This window comes from Palaemon carinicauda, chromosome 10 (genome assembly GCF_036898095.1).
Source record: "Palaemon carinicauda isolate YSFRI2023 chromosome 10, ASM3689809v2, whole genome shotgun sequence".
NCBI classification, from domain to species: Eukaryota; Metazoa; Arthropoda; class Malacostraca; order Decapoda; family Palaemonidae; genus Palaemon; species Palaemon carinicauda.
The window spans coordinates 116,982,872-117,000,468 of record NC_090734.1 but is presented as its reverse complement, the minus strand read 5'-3'; the positions used below and the strand labels follow the sequence as shown (position 1 = coordinate 117,000,468).

The following is a 17,597-nucleotide window of genomic DNA, read 5'->3' as shown; positions in this document are numbered from 1 at the left end:
CGCCATTCAAGAGGTCTCCAACGCCTCCCCGGGGTTTTTCAGTCGCCTCTTTCTGGTAGAGAAAGCCTCGGGAGGTTGGAGACCAGTAATCAATCTCTCGACCTTGAACCAGTTTGTGAAGCAAACTCAACTCAAAATGGAGACAGCAGCCTCCGTGACCCAAGCAGTGTGTCCAGGAGACTTTATGGCATCGGTGGACTTAAAAGATGCATATTTCCAAGTGCCGATCTATCGCACATATTGGAAATTCCTGCGCTTTCTGGTTCAGGGTCGAATCTTCGAGTTCAAAGTCCTATGCTTCGGCCTCTCAACCACCCCACAGGTCTTTACGAAGGTTTTCGAACTCGTATCCTCGTGGGCTCACAAGCACGGAATACATCTGCTAAGATACCTGGACAATTGGCTACTCCTGGCCTCGTCCAGAGAGCAAGTTCTGGATCACCTGAGAAGACTTCTAGACCTTTGCAAGGACCTGGGGATCCTTGTAAATGCAGAGAAGTCTTGCTTGACTCCAACCCAAGTCTTAAACTATCTGGGTATGTCCATCAACACCCAGATAAGGAGGGTGTTCCCTTCGGAAGACAGACTTCGGAGACTGGAACAATCCATCGCCCAACTCTTGTCTCCACTACCGCCTACAGCCAAGTCGTGGCAGAGTCTTCTGGGCCATCTTTCCTCCCTGGAAAAACTAGTTCCAGGTGGAAGATCAAGAATGAGAAGTCTCCAGTTGCATCTGAAGACCCATTGGTCTCAAAAGATCGATTCCCCATTCTTGTCAATGGAGGTTCCAGCTCTGGTGATACAAGATCTTCATTGGTGGTCAACCAGTGGGAATACCCAAAAGGGCATTCCCCTCCAAAGCCCCAGTCCAAAGTTAAAACTCTTTTCGGACGCATAGCTACGGGGCTGGGGTTCCCACCTAGGCCCGAAATTTGCATCAGGAGTTTGGTCTCCGATAGAAAAAACTCTCCATATAAATCACCTGGAATTATTAGCAGCCTGGAAAGGCCTAAAATACTTTGTAAAAGATCTACAAGGACGAGAGGTGGTGCTGATGAGCGACAACTCCACAGCCATCTCGTACATCAACAAACAAGGGGGTACTCTGGCAAGAGACCTCTGTCTGCTAGCGGTCCAGATTTGCCAGTGGGCGGAAGGTCACAACATTTCTCTCACAGCCAGGTTTATTCCGGGCCGGAGAAACATTGGCGGATCAACTGAGCAGGCATCACCAAGTGTTGAGTGGCGAATGGTCTTTGGATCCTCGAGTAGCGAAGACAGTAATAGCTTTGTGGGGTTTCCCCACAATAGACCTGTTCGCCACTTCTCTAAATGCAAAACTTCCCCGCTACGAGTCCCCAGTTCCAGACCATCAGGCAGTGATCCAGGACACCTTTCAACATTCTTGGGACAACCTGGATGCATATGCCTCCCGGAAGTGCAAGCTAACTCTAATAGCTCTGGCATGGCCAAACAGAGAGTGGTACGCAGACCTTCTTTCCCTGCTGGTTCAGGTTCCAAAGTTTCTGCCTCCAGAACACCTTCTGCTGACGCAGCCACACAGTGGTATCCCCCACGGGAGAATCCACTTCCTAAAGTTTCACGCCTGGAGGCTGTCCAGTGTCTCCTCAGAAGCAGAGGCTTTTCAGGGAAGGTGGCTGAGCACATGTCCAGGCACCTGCGCTAATCTTCCACAAACCTCTACCAAGCAAGATGGAGAGTGTTTGCAGCTTGGTGTAGAGGGCGAGGCGTGTCTCCACTCGATCCCTCTCTTCCATTACTGGCAGACATCCTGGTGTACCTTAGGGAGGAAAAACTCCCCTTAGTCTCAGCAATTAAAGGTTATCGTTCAGCCTTAAGCCTCATCTGTAGACTGAGAGGGGTTGACCTTTCCACCTCAGAAGATATCACCTTGTTGATTCAAGGTTTTGAGAGATCTTGCCCCCCCAGTTGAGATTAGACCACCACCTTGGGACGTGTCACTGGTCTTACGTTCCTTGAAGGGACCACCCTATGAGCCCTTAAATAGGACTTCCTAACCCTTATGACTGTCTTCCTACTAGCTCTGGCCTCGGAAAAAAGGGTTGGTGAACTTCATGGTCTATCGTATGAAGTCACCCATTCTAGAGGATGGGGGGAAGTCTCGCTCAACTTCGTGCTAGGCTTTGTGTCCAAAACTCAGAATCCTTCATCGGCCGATGAGAGGTTTAGAGAATTTCAATTTTCCAGCCTCAATAGGGTAACACAGGATACTGACCAATTGCTACTGTGCTCGGTCAGGGCGCTAAGGAAATACCTGAAGCGCACCAGACCTTTCAGACCATGCCTCCGTCATCTCTTCCTCAGTACCAACAAGGTAAAGAAGAGAATCTCTCGCAACACCATCTCTTTCTGGCTCAAGAAAGTTATTGCGAGAGCCATTCATGGAGACCCAGAGGCAGCTCAACCCAAAGCCCATCAAGTTAGGGGAGTGGCTGCCTCACTGGCTTTTAAGAAAAACTTTTCAGTCTCCCAAGTCTTAAGGGCTGGAGTCTGGAAACGCCAATCTACATTCACCACTCACTATTTAACCGATGTGACACATAGGTCTCTAAACATCTTTTCTATAGGGCCTATTGTGGCAGGTCAACAGGTGCTGTAGCTACCTTACGCCCTTTCAGGGGACAGTAGCCATTGGTCGAGGATTCTGTGTTACACTAGGTTTTTAGAAGAACATCCATCTATCTTCTGCACTTCCTTCTTCCTCCCATCTAGGTATCCTAGTCTGTAACCAGTTTCAGCTGGACTCGCCAATGGAAATAAGGTATGAAAGTCATCTGACTCCTCTCACAGGGTATAAGTTATACTCATAGTCACGAGGGTTCCCCTTTTCAAGGTCAGGGGAATCCTAAGTATGAAAGGGTCCGAATCGTATGTTCCCGACCCTCTTCATCCTGAAACATTTGTTTCCACATAATTACAAACTTTCAGTCGTGCTAAGATTATGGGGATCTACAAAGAAAAGTTAACGGGAGATTTTTTCATCAAAAGTCTAGTCTGAGGACTATCTTCCCTAGGAATAGGGAACTCCTCGACCACCCTGACCTCAAGACTAAGTCTCCTGTAGTAAAGAATGAGGGTTTGTATCTAGTGTAGGAACAAATGACAAACTTATAACTGAGTTTGTATTTTTCCTAACATACAAACCCAAATTCTTTACACAAATCTTTCCTCCGTCACCGCCCCCTAAAAATAGTCCTAGCTAGAATCTGATTGAAGGTATTCAGTAGCTACCGACCGGCAGTTCCCCACCCCTAACAGGTGGATAACTACCGGCCCGGTCGTTAACGACCTTGTTAAGGTTTTCTGCCGTATTTCCCAGCTCGCGCTAGAATATCTCCTATAGTAAAGAATTCGGGTTTGTATGTTAGGAAAAATACAAACTCTGTTATAAGTTTGTCATTTTTGCATTTCTTTGTTTCATAACTGAAAGATTCATTGGAATTTGAGTTTTGGAAAGGACTGTTTATAGCCATAAGTTTTATAATGAGCTTTTCAAGTTCAGCTTCTAATGGTTGGTTTAGATTAAGCTGACCTTAGGCCAGAATAGGGTTTTGTCTAAGTCAATTCATAAGCATGATAAGGTATTCAAGGGATTAAGAGGCTTAGTATGAACTTCTGGATTCAGTCTATTTGATTAAGAACTAGCTTAGAGTTACTCAAAAGTTCTTAGCTTTGACTGTTTTCAATGAAATGATCATGCTTATACTGTACTCAATATATTTTATATATTTTTTGTGTACAGTATACAATTTATTGTTATTTCTCTATTTCCTTTCTGCTCTGGACTGCTTTCCATGCTAGAGCTCTTGGGCTTGTAGCATCCTGGTTTTAAAACTAGATTTGTAGCTTGGATATTATTAATGATAATACTATTAGCATAGAAAACAATAACCATAGGCTCTCAAGCTGCGCTATTAATAATATAGTAATATTTTATGCATAGCAACCAATAATCATTAGAATACTGTAGTCTCTTTTTGTGATTAATTTCCCTTTAAAAATGCATTTTTTTTCTTCTGCAGGTGGATTTAGATGAACCAGAGTTTGGGTTAATTGGAACTTACAAAATTTTATGGAAGATTTTAAAGATGAAAGTAATACAACAATTGATATTAGTTTTGTTGACATGTAAGGTAAGTTCATTACAGTAGTTTCTTTTCAAATGAATAGTATAACTTACACTTTAATCTAATATAAAAATTTTTATTTGATACTTTATTCAAAGCTTGAATCAACAAGTGTGTGTTTTTTAGACTAAACTTGTATTTTATATGTAATGGCAGGCATTCTTTTAATAGGGTTTCAAAGACTGAACTTCAAGTGTGGTGATGTGGCACTGTAAAGCAAAGACAGAATTGAAATTGCTGATATATCACCTGTTATTACTGGGTCTTACACAGAAACAGAAAATTACACATAGAATAAAAACTAGTGAAGGATTTCTTTGATTTTTTTTTAATATTTCAATTAAAACAGCCAGCAAAATTTGGATGGAGTCTCCCCCAAGAATTTAAAATTCATAAAGGGTATTAAGTGTGGAGTTATCGGAACTGTATTACCGGTATTTGGATGACAATCTCACTCAAGTAACTTTAGGTACTTTAGCAAGTTCAGTATACTGTAATGAGTATAGTATACAATACATGCCTACAGTATTGATAAGGATAGGTTACATTCATGCATGGGATAGCCTAAATTACAGTGCAAGATATATTATGGAATAGGCATTTTTATTGGGCAATTATTTGTCTATGCTGCTTATTCATAGCTGTATGAAGGCCTGTCAAATTAATAAAAACTGATACTCCATGGGTTTTCAAGGAATCACAAGGGTAGGGACCTCTATTTCAATTTATGCACAATCTGGAGAAGTTTGAATACCCTTATTTTACATCTACAGATGGGTTTTTTTTCTGGAGAAGGACTTATAGTGGATAGTCTGTTTCTATGGCTGTTTCCATCCCAGTTAATGAAGGGCAAAGTTAGACAATCTTAGTTAACAAAAACTCCAATTATCATACATCTCCCATAGGGGGTTAGTGCTGTCAGTGCAACTCACGCGGGACACTAAGCATTACAGTACTTAGTGGTCTTTGTAGAATGCCTTTGGCCCTTAACTGGAATAACTTTTTATCCTTCTACTATAATTCAGTTCAGATTTCCTCCTTTCGTTTTATTGTCCAGCTTCTCTTAACTTTTACTGCATAGTGCAACTGCTGGGTTTTCTCCCGTTGCACATAGGCAATGAATGGCCTCCCAGGCTAAGCACCAAATCTTGTGGCCAAAATTTGTAAATCAAATAAAAATTTTCATCCATTTCATTGTAGATTTGTGTGAAGTCCTATCCTGTAGGCCCCTTGTTTCAACTCATTATGGACACAAAATCATAATTGTTCCGTAACCGAAATACAAACCACGCTATTTACATTGGGTTTACCTTTTAGCGTAGCTGGAATGGCGAGCCATTAGAATTTAACGAGGGTGTATTACCCCCGCGCTAGTTAGCGGGGGGGTAGGGGAGTGGTAGCTAGCTACCCCCCCCCCCCCCTCACACACCGGTGAAGCTCACTTTCACTTTTGGCTCGGACTGGGACAGACGTCTCTGTCTTTGTCCTCGCTTGGTAGCCATTGTTTGTTTTGTCTTTACTTAATCACTTACTTTTCTTTTACTCAATATATGTGTAAACATTTTTTCATGTTTGTATATATATTTGAGTATAGAAATCATAAGTTTCCTTTTCAGAGTTGTGTGTGTAGTGTGCGATATCTCCGTGGAGTCCTCGGCAGTTAGGCCACCACGGCGTAATTTTATGGGTTGCGATCGAGTTGACTTCGGTCTCTCTCTCTCTCTCTCTCTCTCTCTCTCTCTCTCTCTCTCTCTCTTGAGGTCGTTCACCCTTTTACTACGTTTTACTACGCCCCTTGTAGCTTCCTTCCCATGTGGGGGGGTTGCTACGCCGTACGTTTTGTCTCAATTAGTTTATGAATCTAATTGTAGTTGTTAATTTTTCAGCTTGTAGAACGATTCCTTTCGGGGTTTTCGTTCTTTCTTTAGTGTTCATTCATTTTTAAATTACATAATTACATAGTTTCATAATTATAATTGTTATAATTCTGTTTTGGTTACAGGTCTCCTTCCGTGAGTGTAAGTGGTTGTGAGGGCACGTGCCTGTTGTGTAATTCTTTTTCCTTTCCCTCGGGATTCCTCTTCGGAGCCTTCCCAGGGGAATGAATGTGTACTAATGATTTTTGTTTTATTTTTTTACAGTTACCGATCTAGTTCATTTCTGTGATATGGCACCGGTGTAAGCTGTCTTGTGGAGGCCTGGGGATTCGGCTGTTGCTGCCTCCCCTTTGGATTTTCGTCAGGGGCGTGTCTCCTTCTACTGGAAGTACTCCCGTGACGATTGACAGCTCTCCAGTTCATTTTAGAACTCTCAGGAGGCTTGCCTCCTTGGGTGGGTAACTTTCCTTCCGAGGGAAGTTTTTCCTGTCCAGGCTTGAGTTTTTCTCCCTTTGGGGGGTTCTTCTCTTGCCTTTTTTTCGTGGGACTATGCTCTTGGTGCTGAGCTGTCACACCTGCAGTTTCACTCAAGGGGCTGGGCAACTGCAGGAGCCCCTTTTCCGAGGATTGCTCCTTTTAGGTCACTGTCTGACCAGTCTCTTCTACGAAGTGTTTCTCTTTCGTTCGCGAGAGAGTACACTCATAGAGACTCCTCTTCGGAGGATTCTTCTGCTGCTGTTGCTGTTGGCCTCCTTCGCCGTAAGGCTCACCGTCCGCCTCGTCGTAAGGGCCTCTCATCTCCCTATAAGGGTGCTAAGAGGCGCCTTTTTGAATCTCCGTTTGCAGCCTACAACTCCTTCTTCTTGATCTTCCGCCCCTGGTGCAGATGGACAGCAGTCTGACCTCGTCTTCCGACGGGTAACGGTCTTCCTGACGGACAACGGTCTTCCCGACGGACAACGGTCTTCCAACGGACATCAGTCTCCCGGCGGACAGGCAACGGTCTTCCGACGGACATCTGTCTCCCGACGGACAACGATCCCTTCGGGGCAAAGGGTTGCCTCCCACGGGGGTTCTTCCCTTGCGTGTCAGGGTTCCCCTGCGCGCCCTTCTGCTGTGTTCTCTCCTGCTCCTGCTCAGTGTTAGCGCACAGGCGCTCTCCTGCTCATCAGCGCTTCCTGATCGCTAGCGCTCTCCTGTTCACCAGCGCTCTCCTGTTCGTCAGCGCTCTCCTGTTCGTCAGCGCTCTCATGATGATCATCTCTGCTGTTCCTGTTGGTTCCTGTTACGCGCCCTGTGCGCCCACGTTCGCCCTCGCGATCTAGAACTTCGGTTCAGGTCTGGGTCAAGGACTCTTCTTCTATGCGCAGGCTTCCACGCGTTGCCTTCTGCTCGTCAGCGATCATCAGCTCGCCAGCGACCTCAGACGCGTCAACGTTCACCTGCTCGCCAGCGATCTCCTACGCGTCAACGATCGCCATCGATCTGCCACGCGTGTCAGTTCCCCTGACCCCCATCAGTAGCGATCTAGCGCTCGCCTGCTGTGGACCACGATCTCCGGTAGCTGAGTCTTGCCGTAGATCTTCCTCCTGCTCGCCAGCGCTTACCTTTTCTTCTGTCCTTCTGTGCGCCAGCTTTCTTCATTTGCCAGCGCACATCTGCGCGCCCTTCTTTGCCACGCACCAATGGGATCGCCTGATTAACAGCTGGCTTCAGCGCTCACCTTCCTGATGCACCTGCGCGCCTTCTGTTAGCGCGATGCGCACTAACCATCACTAGTCTCTCTCGCGTTGGCAATCGCCTACGCACCCGCGCGATTCTTCATCTGCTCGCTAGCGTTTTGTTAACGCACCACCGCTCGCCAATGCGCCGTCGCTTGCCAACGCGCTGTCACTCTCCTGCGGGCTATCGCCTCGCCAGAACGCGCCATCGGTCTCCCGACCGCCTGTGCTCACCCGCGCGCCCACGTTCCCGCGTGACCGCACGCCCACGTTCCCGCGCGACCCCACGCCCACGTGCCTGCACGTCTACGCTCATGCGCGACCGCGCACATGCTCTCCAATGTTTGCCCGCGCGCAAACCAACGGTATTCCATCGCGTGAATGGACGGTTTCCGTCGCGCGAACCGACGGTGTTCTGTCGCGCGAACCGACGGGGTTCCGTCGCGCGAACCGATGGGGTTCCGTTGCGCAAACCGACGGTGTTTCTTCGCACGAATGTCAGCTTAATTCTTGCAGTATCAATTGCTCGCCTATGGGTTATCGCTCGCCGACCACCAGCTCTCACCCTTCCTACCACGCTCGCTCTCCTTCTGCGCTCCTTCGCTCACCTTCGTTTGCGTTCCTGCGTGACCACGCATGGGCGCTTCCACGTTCGCCCATCATTGATTTACCATCGCGCGAGCTCCAGGGCGATTGCGACCACGATTCCCATTGGTTTTTTCGCAGCATGGCCAGCCTGGCGAGTTCTTTTGGAGCGTATTTCCAGAACACGGCCTCACCCCGTAAACGCAGAGCATGGCACATGCAAGAATAAGAAGAATCTTCAGGGAGGTCTGAGCTACACTCCTCTTTCCAGAACCTGGGTTATCCCTTCCCCGTCATTCCCTGGAAGGATTTTTGGTGGGGGGCTTTCCGTTCGAGATTTCTCCATCGGCCAAGGGGTGACTGTTTACGCCTTCCTCTTCTCCATCTCGTGTAAGGGGCTTACCAGGTCCTTTCCCTCCTCGGTTACGGCCCGAGGTTTGGTTCAAGGAAGCTACAGGAAGGTCATGGTTACTTTCCTCCTCTCGGGCTCAAGCACCTTGGCGTTTCGTCGTTAAGTATCGAACTTGCGGGCAAGCTCGATGTTGGACCATCTGGACGCGCTGACCGAGGGCTTCCTTTTGGGTGTCTCATCCGTGGATGTCAACAACCTCAGACACCCTTCCATCCTTGAGAAGAGTTTGTTTGTGCCCAAGGACAGAGACATAGACAGTGGCTGTGCGGAGGAAGTCGACTTCCGTTTTCACTCCTCCAAGGCGCTTTCTTCCAGACTCTGCAGGGCTCCAGCGCCTTTTTCTTTCAACCACGTCGGCCTAAGTTATCGGACCGGCTACGACAACTGAGACAAGGTGTCCAATTGCAGTTTCCTCCTGTCAGGAACAGATGGCATGGGAGGCTCCCCTGGGGGGGGGGGGGGGCATAGTCCTAGGGGGAGCGGCAGAGTTCACGAACTCTAGGATTGGCACCCCCCCCCCTTACAGGTTTCACGCTGGGATTATGCCTAAGGTTACTCATCCGGATGACAGCTTCCCGATGCCCATTCCCGCACGATCTCTGTGATCAGCCAAGGATATCGCGCCTGCTGTCTCTGTCAGCGAATTCAGTGTCTCTGAACCTCTATGCCATAGGGTCGGCAAGAGTTTGCCCGTTTGGGCAGAATGATCCATACCTTAGGAGAAGGTCCTCCATAGGATCATCGACGGCTTCACCCCCGGCTTCTTCAGTCGATCCTTTCTTGTAAGGAAGTATCTGAGACGGGAGTTCCGTAGTCGACCTCTCAGCCCTGATCAAGTTTGTCGAACAAACTTCGTCCAGCGTGGAACAGCAGAATCGATCAGACTGATAACGAGGCGACAGGACTCCTTAAACCCTGGATCGGAAGGACGGGTACTTTCAGTTTCCATTCCATCCATCTTCCAGGGTGCTCGTCGAATTCAGCCTAGACTGCAGATATTCCTGCTTAGGATGCAGTGTGGCGATCCCGCCGTGGCATCGCAGGTTTTTTTCCCCAGAGAACTCTCCCTGCTTTCCTCATGGCCGCTCAGGTGCAGGCTTCCGCCTCCTTCGCTTTTTGGAGGTCTGGTCAACTCCGGTAGGCTCGGGTTTGACCTTCTTCAGCGCCGGGACAAGCTTCCGTATGCTTACCATGAGTGTGGGTTCATGGTATTTTGCTAGGAGCCTTCTCTTCTTCTGCCTCAACATCTGGAGTATCTGGCCATGATATTGAGTCAACGGCCTTACCACGTTGGAAACCCCGCTTCTCGTCCGTCCAGCGAGGTTAAGCAACGTCGGTTCTGGTCGGTACTTGGATGGGTGACCGCCTGGGGACGCCAGATTCTTTTGCCACCTCCTCCGAGCCTTCCCTTCAGTTGACTGTAGCAAGGCTGAGGAGAGTCGCAGTACCTGTTCTCAGTCAAGCAGAGCTTTCAGCCCTACCTTGGAACGTTTCCTAGTTCTCCTTTCCTCATTGACCCGTCTATAGTTCCGAACGGTCGCCTCAGGATAAGTTCCATGTGGGGCGGTCCAAGTTCCGGTGGTTTCAGGCAACGATTAACCGGACTTTCTGGCCCCTATGGGACCAGCGGAACGATTAGACCTGCAATGGGTGTTGACCTATGGAACCTCTTGATGGGAGTGGATATTCTCGTCCTTTCCCCACATTCTTGATGCTGTTCTCGGACTCGTCAAAGAAAAGGGGGGGTGCATGTTCCGGTCCAGGCCTATGGTCAAGACCTGAAGGATACCTCTCCATCATTCAGGCAGGCTTAGGGGCCATAGTCTGGCCCCTCTACAGATCCTACAGCTCCTGCCGAGTCGCTCTGTGCGCATCGACTTCATGATTCTGGAGTGTTCTAACTAGCAGGGGACGCATTTTCACACCTTCACATCTTGCAGTAGAGATACCGAGATGATTGAGATACTCTCAATACCACCATCGACTCTCTCATTCCAGGCAGAGGAATGTTCTCTCCGACTATCCGAGCAGAGCCTCGTAGAGAGAGTGTACCTGGGGGTCTTTAGCCTTGAGTAACCAGCAAGTCCTGGTCTGGGGGACCTGATCGCGACAGCTTGGAACCTCAAGCTTCCGCTGTTCTTCCCCCCAGTCTCAGACCCCGAGACTCTGGCAAGATGCATTCCAGTGATGATGGGACAACTTCGACGCCTGCGTCTTCCCTCCTTTGTTGTCTGTTGAGAATGGGTCTCAACAAGACCAGGTTGTCTGTCAACCTTTCAATGGGAGAGCTCCACTGGGACTATGCGCAGAACGGTTTCCGGACCCTCTGCTTCCCCTGACGGAACTCCCGGGAGAGCTTCTCCCACGGCACAGACTACTCAAACAACCACACTGCAACATCTTTCACGAGCCGGGGCGTCTCTTCGGCTTCTTGCCTGGAGACACTACGCCTCCCTCTCAAGAAGAGACAACCCGCTACAGTCGCGGGACGGAGGTCGCGTCATCTGCGATAGTCATCCGCAGGGGTCTTCCAGGCGAAGTGAAGAGTCTTCGGTGGTTGGTGCCGTGGGAGATATACCTCTTCCCTTGAGGCCTCTTCTCCAGCAATAACGATCTTATTGCCTTTCGGCGGGAGGAAACTCCTTTCCGTTCTCGGCAATGAAGCCTGTCGCTCAGCCTTTCCCTGACCTTCAGGCTTAAAGGAATAACTTTTTCCTTCCCGCTGGATCTTTCCTCGCTCATGCGAAGCTACGAACGTCCCTGCCCTAGTCGGAGTGAGACCTCCAACTTGGAGCATGGCTCGGACTTTTTAGTCCCTTAAGAGATCTTCTCAAGACCCTTTACGTCAGGCCTCTGATTGTATTCCGTCTTGGGTCTCCTGCTCACTCTGGCCGCGGCCAGTGTGTAAGCAATCTTCTTGGTCTCGTACGACTCCACCCTTGCTAAGGAAGGGGGGAAGGCAACATTCAGGTTCGCTCCTGAGTTGTTGGCTAGACTCAGAATCTTGGGGTCCCGGCCCTTCGGTCCAATTCCTTCAAGATTTCGAGTCTCCATTCTGTATCTGATGTCCCAAAACCTTCTTATTGCCAGTAAAGGAATCGAGGGGTTAGCTTTGGGAACAGCTGCAGTTTGTCATCAGTTGCAGCCAATTTGGGAGCACAAGGAGGACACGGGGGAGAGTCACCAGTATACCTCTTCAGCTCGGACTCAAGGACATTCATCTCGACCTGTCTCCAGACCCTCCCCCGTCACGTCGCCCTACAGCACGATGTTGGATACATCGCAACGTCCCTCGCCTTCGAGTAATACTACTCTGTGACGCAGGTGCTACAAGCTGGAGTCTGGAAGCGTCTAAAGACCTTCGCAGCCCGCTTCCTGCAGGGCGTGACCCACAGGAGTTTCGATACGTTTTCTATCGCTCTGTGGTGGCTACACAACAGCTGGTCTAACCTCAGGCTCCTTTTTGGACAGGTAGCAGAAGGTTGAGGGCATTGTTATCAGGTTTTAGTCTGCATGAACAAAAGAAGTATGTCTGGCCCTTCTTTCTTCATCATCCCCTCTACGGGGAAGCAGCATCCTGGTCTCTGCATAGCTGACCTCGAACCTCTGCAGGTAAACCATGCTTCCTTGTGTTCCGAGTATTGAATCAATACTGTCGCGTCCCCCATACCCTGACGAGGTGGTATTGGGATCGTCCTAACCCAGAGTTCCTTCTGGAACTCTAGGTCAACTGCCTAGGACGGGTCACACTTCTTCCTTCACATACAAGCTTATGTAGGCCACACGGTTCCTTGCGGAGCAAGGAACTTGTGAGGTGCAGGGACTCCTTTTCTCGAGTGCGACTCACTCGGATTCTGAGTCCCCGTGTAAAGCCAAAGCCAGTATGGCTGGGGACTTTCCACCCTACCTAAGGGGTAAGTCACCCAATGTAAATAGCGTGGTTTGTATTTCGGTTACGGAACAAATGACAAATTCAAAGATAATTTGTATTTTTCCTAACCATACAAACCTTAGCTATTTACACATATTTGCCCTCCAGCCCTGTCCCCCAAGACAAGTCCTACCTCTAAGTGAAAGTGAGCTTCACCGGTGTGTGAGGGGGGGGAGGAGTAGCTAGCTACCACTCCCCTACCCCCCCCCCCCCCCCCCCCCGCTAACTAGCGCGGGGGTAATACACCCTCGTTAAATTCTAATGGCTCGCCATTTCAGCTACGCTAAAAGGTAAACCCAATGTAAATAGCTAAGGTTTGTATGGTTAGGAAAAATACAAATTATCTTCGAATTTGTCATCTTTTTTATTTCTAATTAAAAAACTTGGTTTTATTAGTAATAGTCTTATACTTTTGGGGAATGTTCTTTCAGCCTTTGATAAGTGCAAAGAATATACTGCACTTTGCATTTTGTTCCTTTAATGTAAGACTGTAAGTGAATAAGATAAGTGGATAAGATGAGGAAGTTCACTTAGAGGAAGTTTGCTTAGAGGAAGTAGATCTCACAAAGCATAATGACTATGTTTGCTTGTATATCAGACCTTGGCACTTTACACTCTCCTTTTAGGTACTAATTCTCAAATAAAATAAATGTCTTGTCTTTTGACAGTGTCATTTACACTTGACACTATTTATGATTTTTTTATTAAGTTGATGAGAAAAAGTAGGGAAAGGATATGAAAAGCTTTGAAATTTGCTGATAAAAATGTGAAGACAAGTAAGGAATAAGAAAGACTTGTATGGCAGTAAAAGTGAAAGTAGGCTGAATAAAGAAGATTGCTGTATGTGAGTAATGTTAAGAAAAGTAATGTTGCTTTTAACAAAAGAAGGGCTACTAAAATTATGGTTTTAAATTTGATTTCTTTAGGATTACAGAGCTGTTTTGTCTTTTGTTAATGGTCAAGTTAAATTTTTATGTTTAGGATTACAGAACTGGCCTGTTTTTTGTTAATGGTTGTTAGATTTTTATTTCTTAGAATTACAGAACTGTTTTGTCTTTTGTTAATGGTTGTTAGATTTTTATTTATTAGAATTACAGAACTGTTTTGTTTTTTGTTAATGGTTGTTAGATTTTGATTTCTATAGGATTACGGAACGGTTTTGTTTTTTGTTAATGGTTGTTAGATTTTTATTTATTAGAATTACAGAACTGTTTTGTCTTTTGTTAATGGTTGTTAGATTTTTATTTCTATAGGATTACAGAGCAGTTTTGTCTTTTGTTAATGATTGTTGGATTTTTATTTATTAGGATTACAGAGCAGTTTTGTTTTTTGTTAATGGTTGTTAGATTTTTATTTCTTAGAATTACAGAACTGTTTTGTCTTTTGCTAATGGTTGTTAGATTTTTATTTCTTAGAATTACAGAACTGTTTTGTCTTTTGTTAATGGTTGTTAGATTTTTATTTCTTAGAATTACAGAACTGTTTTGTCTTTTGTTAATGGTTGTTAGATTTTTATTTCTTAGAATTACAGAACTGTTTTGTCTTTTGCTAATGGATGTTAGATTTTTATTTTTATAGGATTACAGAACGGTTTTGTTTTTTGTTAATGGTTGTTGCATTTTTATTTATTAAGATTACAGAGCTGTTTTGTCTTTTGTTAATGGTTAAGTTAGATTTTGATTTCTTTAGGATTACAGAACTTTTTTTTAATGGTTAAGTTAGATTTTTATTTCTTTTGGATTACAGTAGTATTTTCTTTTATTGATGGTTAAGTTAGATTTTGATTTTTTTTAGGATTACAGAATTGTTTTGTCTTTTGTTATTGGCTAAGGTGAAAGTCTTAAGAAGTTATGAATGCAGTTTTATTTTATATAGATGAAATGAGAGATCACATATGAGGGTCAAATTTATTGCTGCTGTTAAAATATCTGTAAGAAACTATTGGTACCAAATACTCTTATTTTTACTTTGAGTTTGAAAATATTGAAATTAATATACTGTAGATCTGTAGTTACTCCAGTATTCTTCATATATGTACTGTATTTATATTATGTTACAAAAATGACTCCTAGTTGTGTGTGTAATGATCAATGCAGATTGGGTTCGCTGCAGCCGATTCATTAACTGCGCTAAAACTAACCGAGTCTGGAGTGCCTAAAGACCGACTGGCACTGCTGTCAATCCCCCTCACTCCTGTCCAAGTGTTCCTTCCGCTCTACATATCCCGTTACACAGCCGGACCAAGACCCATGAATCCTTTTATATTTGGGTATTCCCTCAGGTAAAAATGATTTCCTTATTTAGTTGTCGGTGGTACTTTGGTGCACTTTAAGTTAAATGTTTGTGAAGTGCCCTAGTATTTTAAATGCCATCTTTTAAAGTTAAATGTTTCTGAAATGTCCTAGTATTTTAAATGCCATTTTTTTTTATTCATCTAACACTTTAAGTATCATCAGTATATTGCAGGAAACTTGCAAATGCTTTATCACAGGAAATGCCTATTTTAATGTTGTGTCCATCTTATTATTTTCATATACTGCATTCTTCATGCAATGGTACACATCTAATGAGATCTAGTAATCAATTAAATTGTGTACTGTATGTCAAATCAGAATATGTATAAATTTCCTTTAATTTGAAATGTTATATGACTTCACTGAATGTACAGTAGTAGGTATTGAAATACAGGACGAAAGAAGTAAATTACATGGTACAGTACAGTATTTATAAATTTGAAGGCAGATAGATAGATAGTAGGTAAACATATTACAATATACAGTATAGTCTTGAGAAAACATTTGGAATATCCACTAGAGTATTATCAGACACTACCTTGGTATAGAATTTTCCATTTGACTGTTGCATATTGTGCATGTAGCTGGGCCATTTTTGTGTCAAACTTGAACCAACTTCCTTTTATATTCCTTATAATTAGTTACTCTAACAGTATACTGTATGTGAATTGCCCTTGGTTAGTAAGTTTCAAGACCACAATAATTTCACAGTAGTTTACCCAAACCACAGAGTTATTTACACACTCACAGTTCAAAATGAATGACAGTAAGGTTTCAAGGACAAGAGAGAAGAAAGCAATGCAGCTGACCAAGGAAGCAGTATAGAGTAGCCCAATAGGGGAAAATCTCAAGAAAACAATTGGCGTTGTTTTATAGCAGATTTCAACAAAACCCCTTTTAATGTATTGTAGCTGTACTTTTGTTTTCCATGATGCAGATTAATCTTTGGCTTGCTGTTTGCTGGCCTCGTATGGATCACTCCTTCGTACAGAGGTGACGATGGATTGTACCCTTTTCACTATTATGGCCTCATAGTCATTATCTACTTACTGCATCAGGTAATTTCTATTTATTGTCATATTATTAACCTTCAAAAATTACTTTTTTAATATTGTCATCAAAATGTTTCTACTGTAACTTATGAACTCTTAAGACTTTCTTAAAATACTTAAACTGTTTAAATGTATTTTCATTCCTTTCAGATCACTGTAAACTGTATGTTTGTGGGAGTAATGGCTTTCTTCGCTCGTATTAGTGATTCATCTGTTGGAGGAACATATATGACGCTTCTCAACACCTTCACGAACCTAGGTGGTAATTGGCCTTCTTGGGTAGCCCTGCGATATGTCTCGGAAATAACATGGAAGTCTTGCTCAGGGGTTGAAAATATATTTTCTTGCAATAAGGCAGAAGATAAATTGGTGAGTACATTTATATATATCCTTGAATATCTGTGGCTACATGAGAAGGTAAATTTGAAATTGGTTCATGAATTACTTAGGATTTGGTACTTGTTTTTGACCTTCAAATATTAGTGAATAAATACTGCAGAGGTCTATTCATCTACTACTTTTATATTTGTTTTTATTAATACACAAAACTAAAAAATATTTGTAACCACATGTATGAAAAAATTGTATCAATTTACTTTTAGTTTATTTGCCGTAAGATACATGTGCTTGGAGTACAGCATTAAGTACTCTTAACATTTTATTAGCTGAAAATTTCCCATTTTCTTAGGACTCATGGTGTCATTATACTATACATAATGGATAAATGCAGCCACTTTGTATCACATAGTGCCTCGAGTTAATACTGTAATTATGAAGGAAATGTAGAAAAATCTAGGTAGATCCAAAGTTTTAAATTGAGCTTTATTTTTTCTATCATCAGTCAGACAACCTTTAGGGAAAGAATTTACCTGAGGTAAAGCATCAAGAGAAATTATTCATAGCAACAGATCATTCAAAACATTTATCAATGAAGGTTTAGGTAATAACTCCTGGGTTCTAAAAAAACACTCAGCAGCTAATGGCCATGCACTGTGGAATCTATTGTGATCCATCTAGCTTTGCACAACTGTTTGTCATTGTAACTTGCAACATGAGATTCTCCATGGATCTGCTATTTTTCATCCTGACTTTCTTTGTTCTTCTCTTTCTTTTAAAGATACAACTAGTGTAATTATTGTCTTTGTTAAATATATATCTGTACCCTTTGTCTCTCACTTGTTCCTACACGTAATACAAACCATTGACCATTGATTGTAGTACGACTTCAGCGAGGCTGGAAGAGCTGTTGGTCAATTAGGTAGTAGGAACCACCACCCTTCTGACAGGTAGAGCAACCTCCACTTCGGCCACCAATGACTACTGACATGTACTATTCAGTGTCCGCATTTGGCTGTTTTAATCATTTGCTGTTTCTTTCAGTATGTAATAGGTCCTTGTAATTGTCTTCGAAGGATTTTAGACCCAAGGATATACAATACTGTAATTCTTGTTAACTTTATTTGTGTTACAGTTTTTTGGTTAGCTGTCGATATCCAGTGTACTTGCTCCGTTTGTTGCTGTCCTATCTCTCGTGTGTCTTGATATCTACTACATTA

At 44.4% G+C, this 17,597-nt stretch overlaps 1 protein-coding gene across 2 annotated transcripts in view; it reads left to right on the top strand.

Moving 5' to 3' along the window:
- LOC137648698 (acetyl-coenzyme A transporter 1) overlaps positions 1 to 17,597 on the top strand; it is a 117,721-nt gene that overhangs the window by 92,873 nt on the left and 7,251 nt on the right. For both annotated transcript variants that reach the window (XM_068381733.1, XM_068381732.1), the window contains exons 8-11: positions 4,065 to 4,175; positions 14,792 to 14,976; positions 15,927 to 16,047; positions 16,192 to 16,410. In XM_068381733.1, the coding sequence (XP_068237834.1) occupies positions 4,065 to 4,175; positions 14,792 to 14,976; positions 15,927 to 16,047; positions 16,192 to 16,410 (636 nt within the window). The remainder of the gene's footprint in view (positions 1 to 4,064; positions 4,176 to 14,791; positions 14,977 to 15,926; positions 16,048 to 16,191; positions 16,411 to 17,597) is intronic.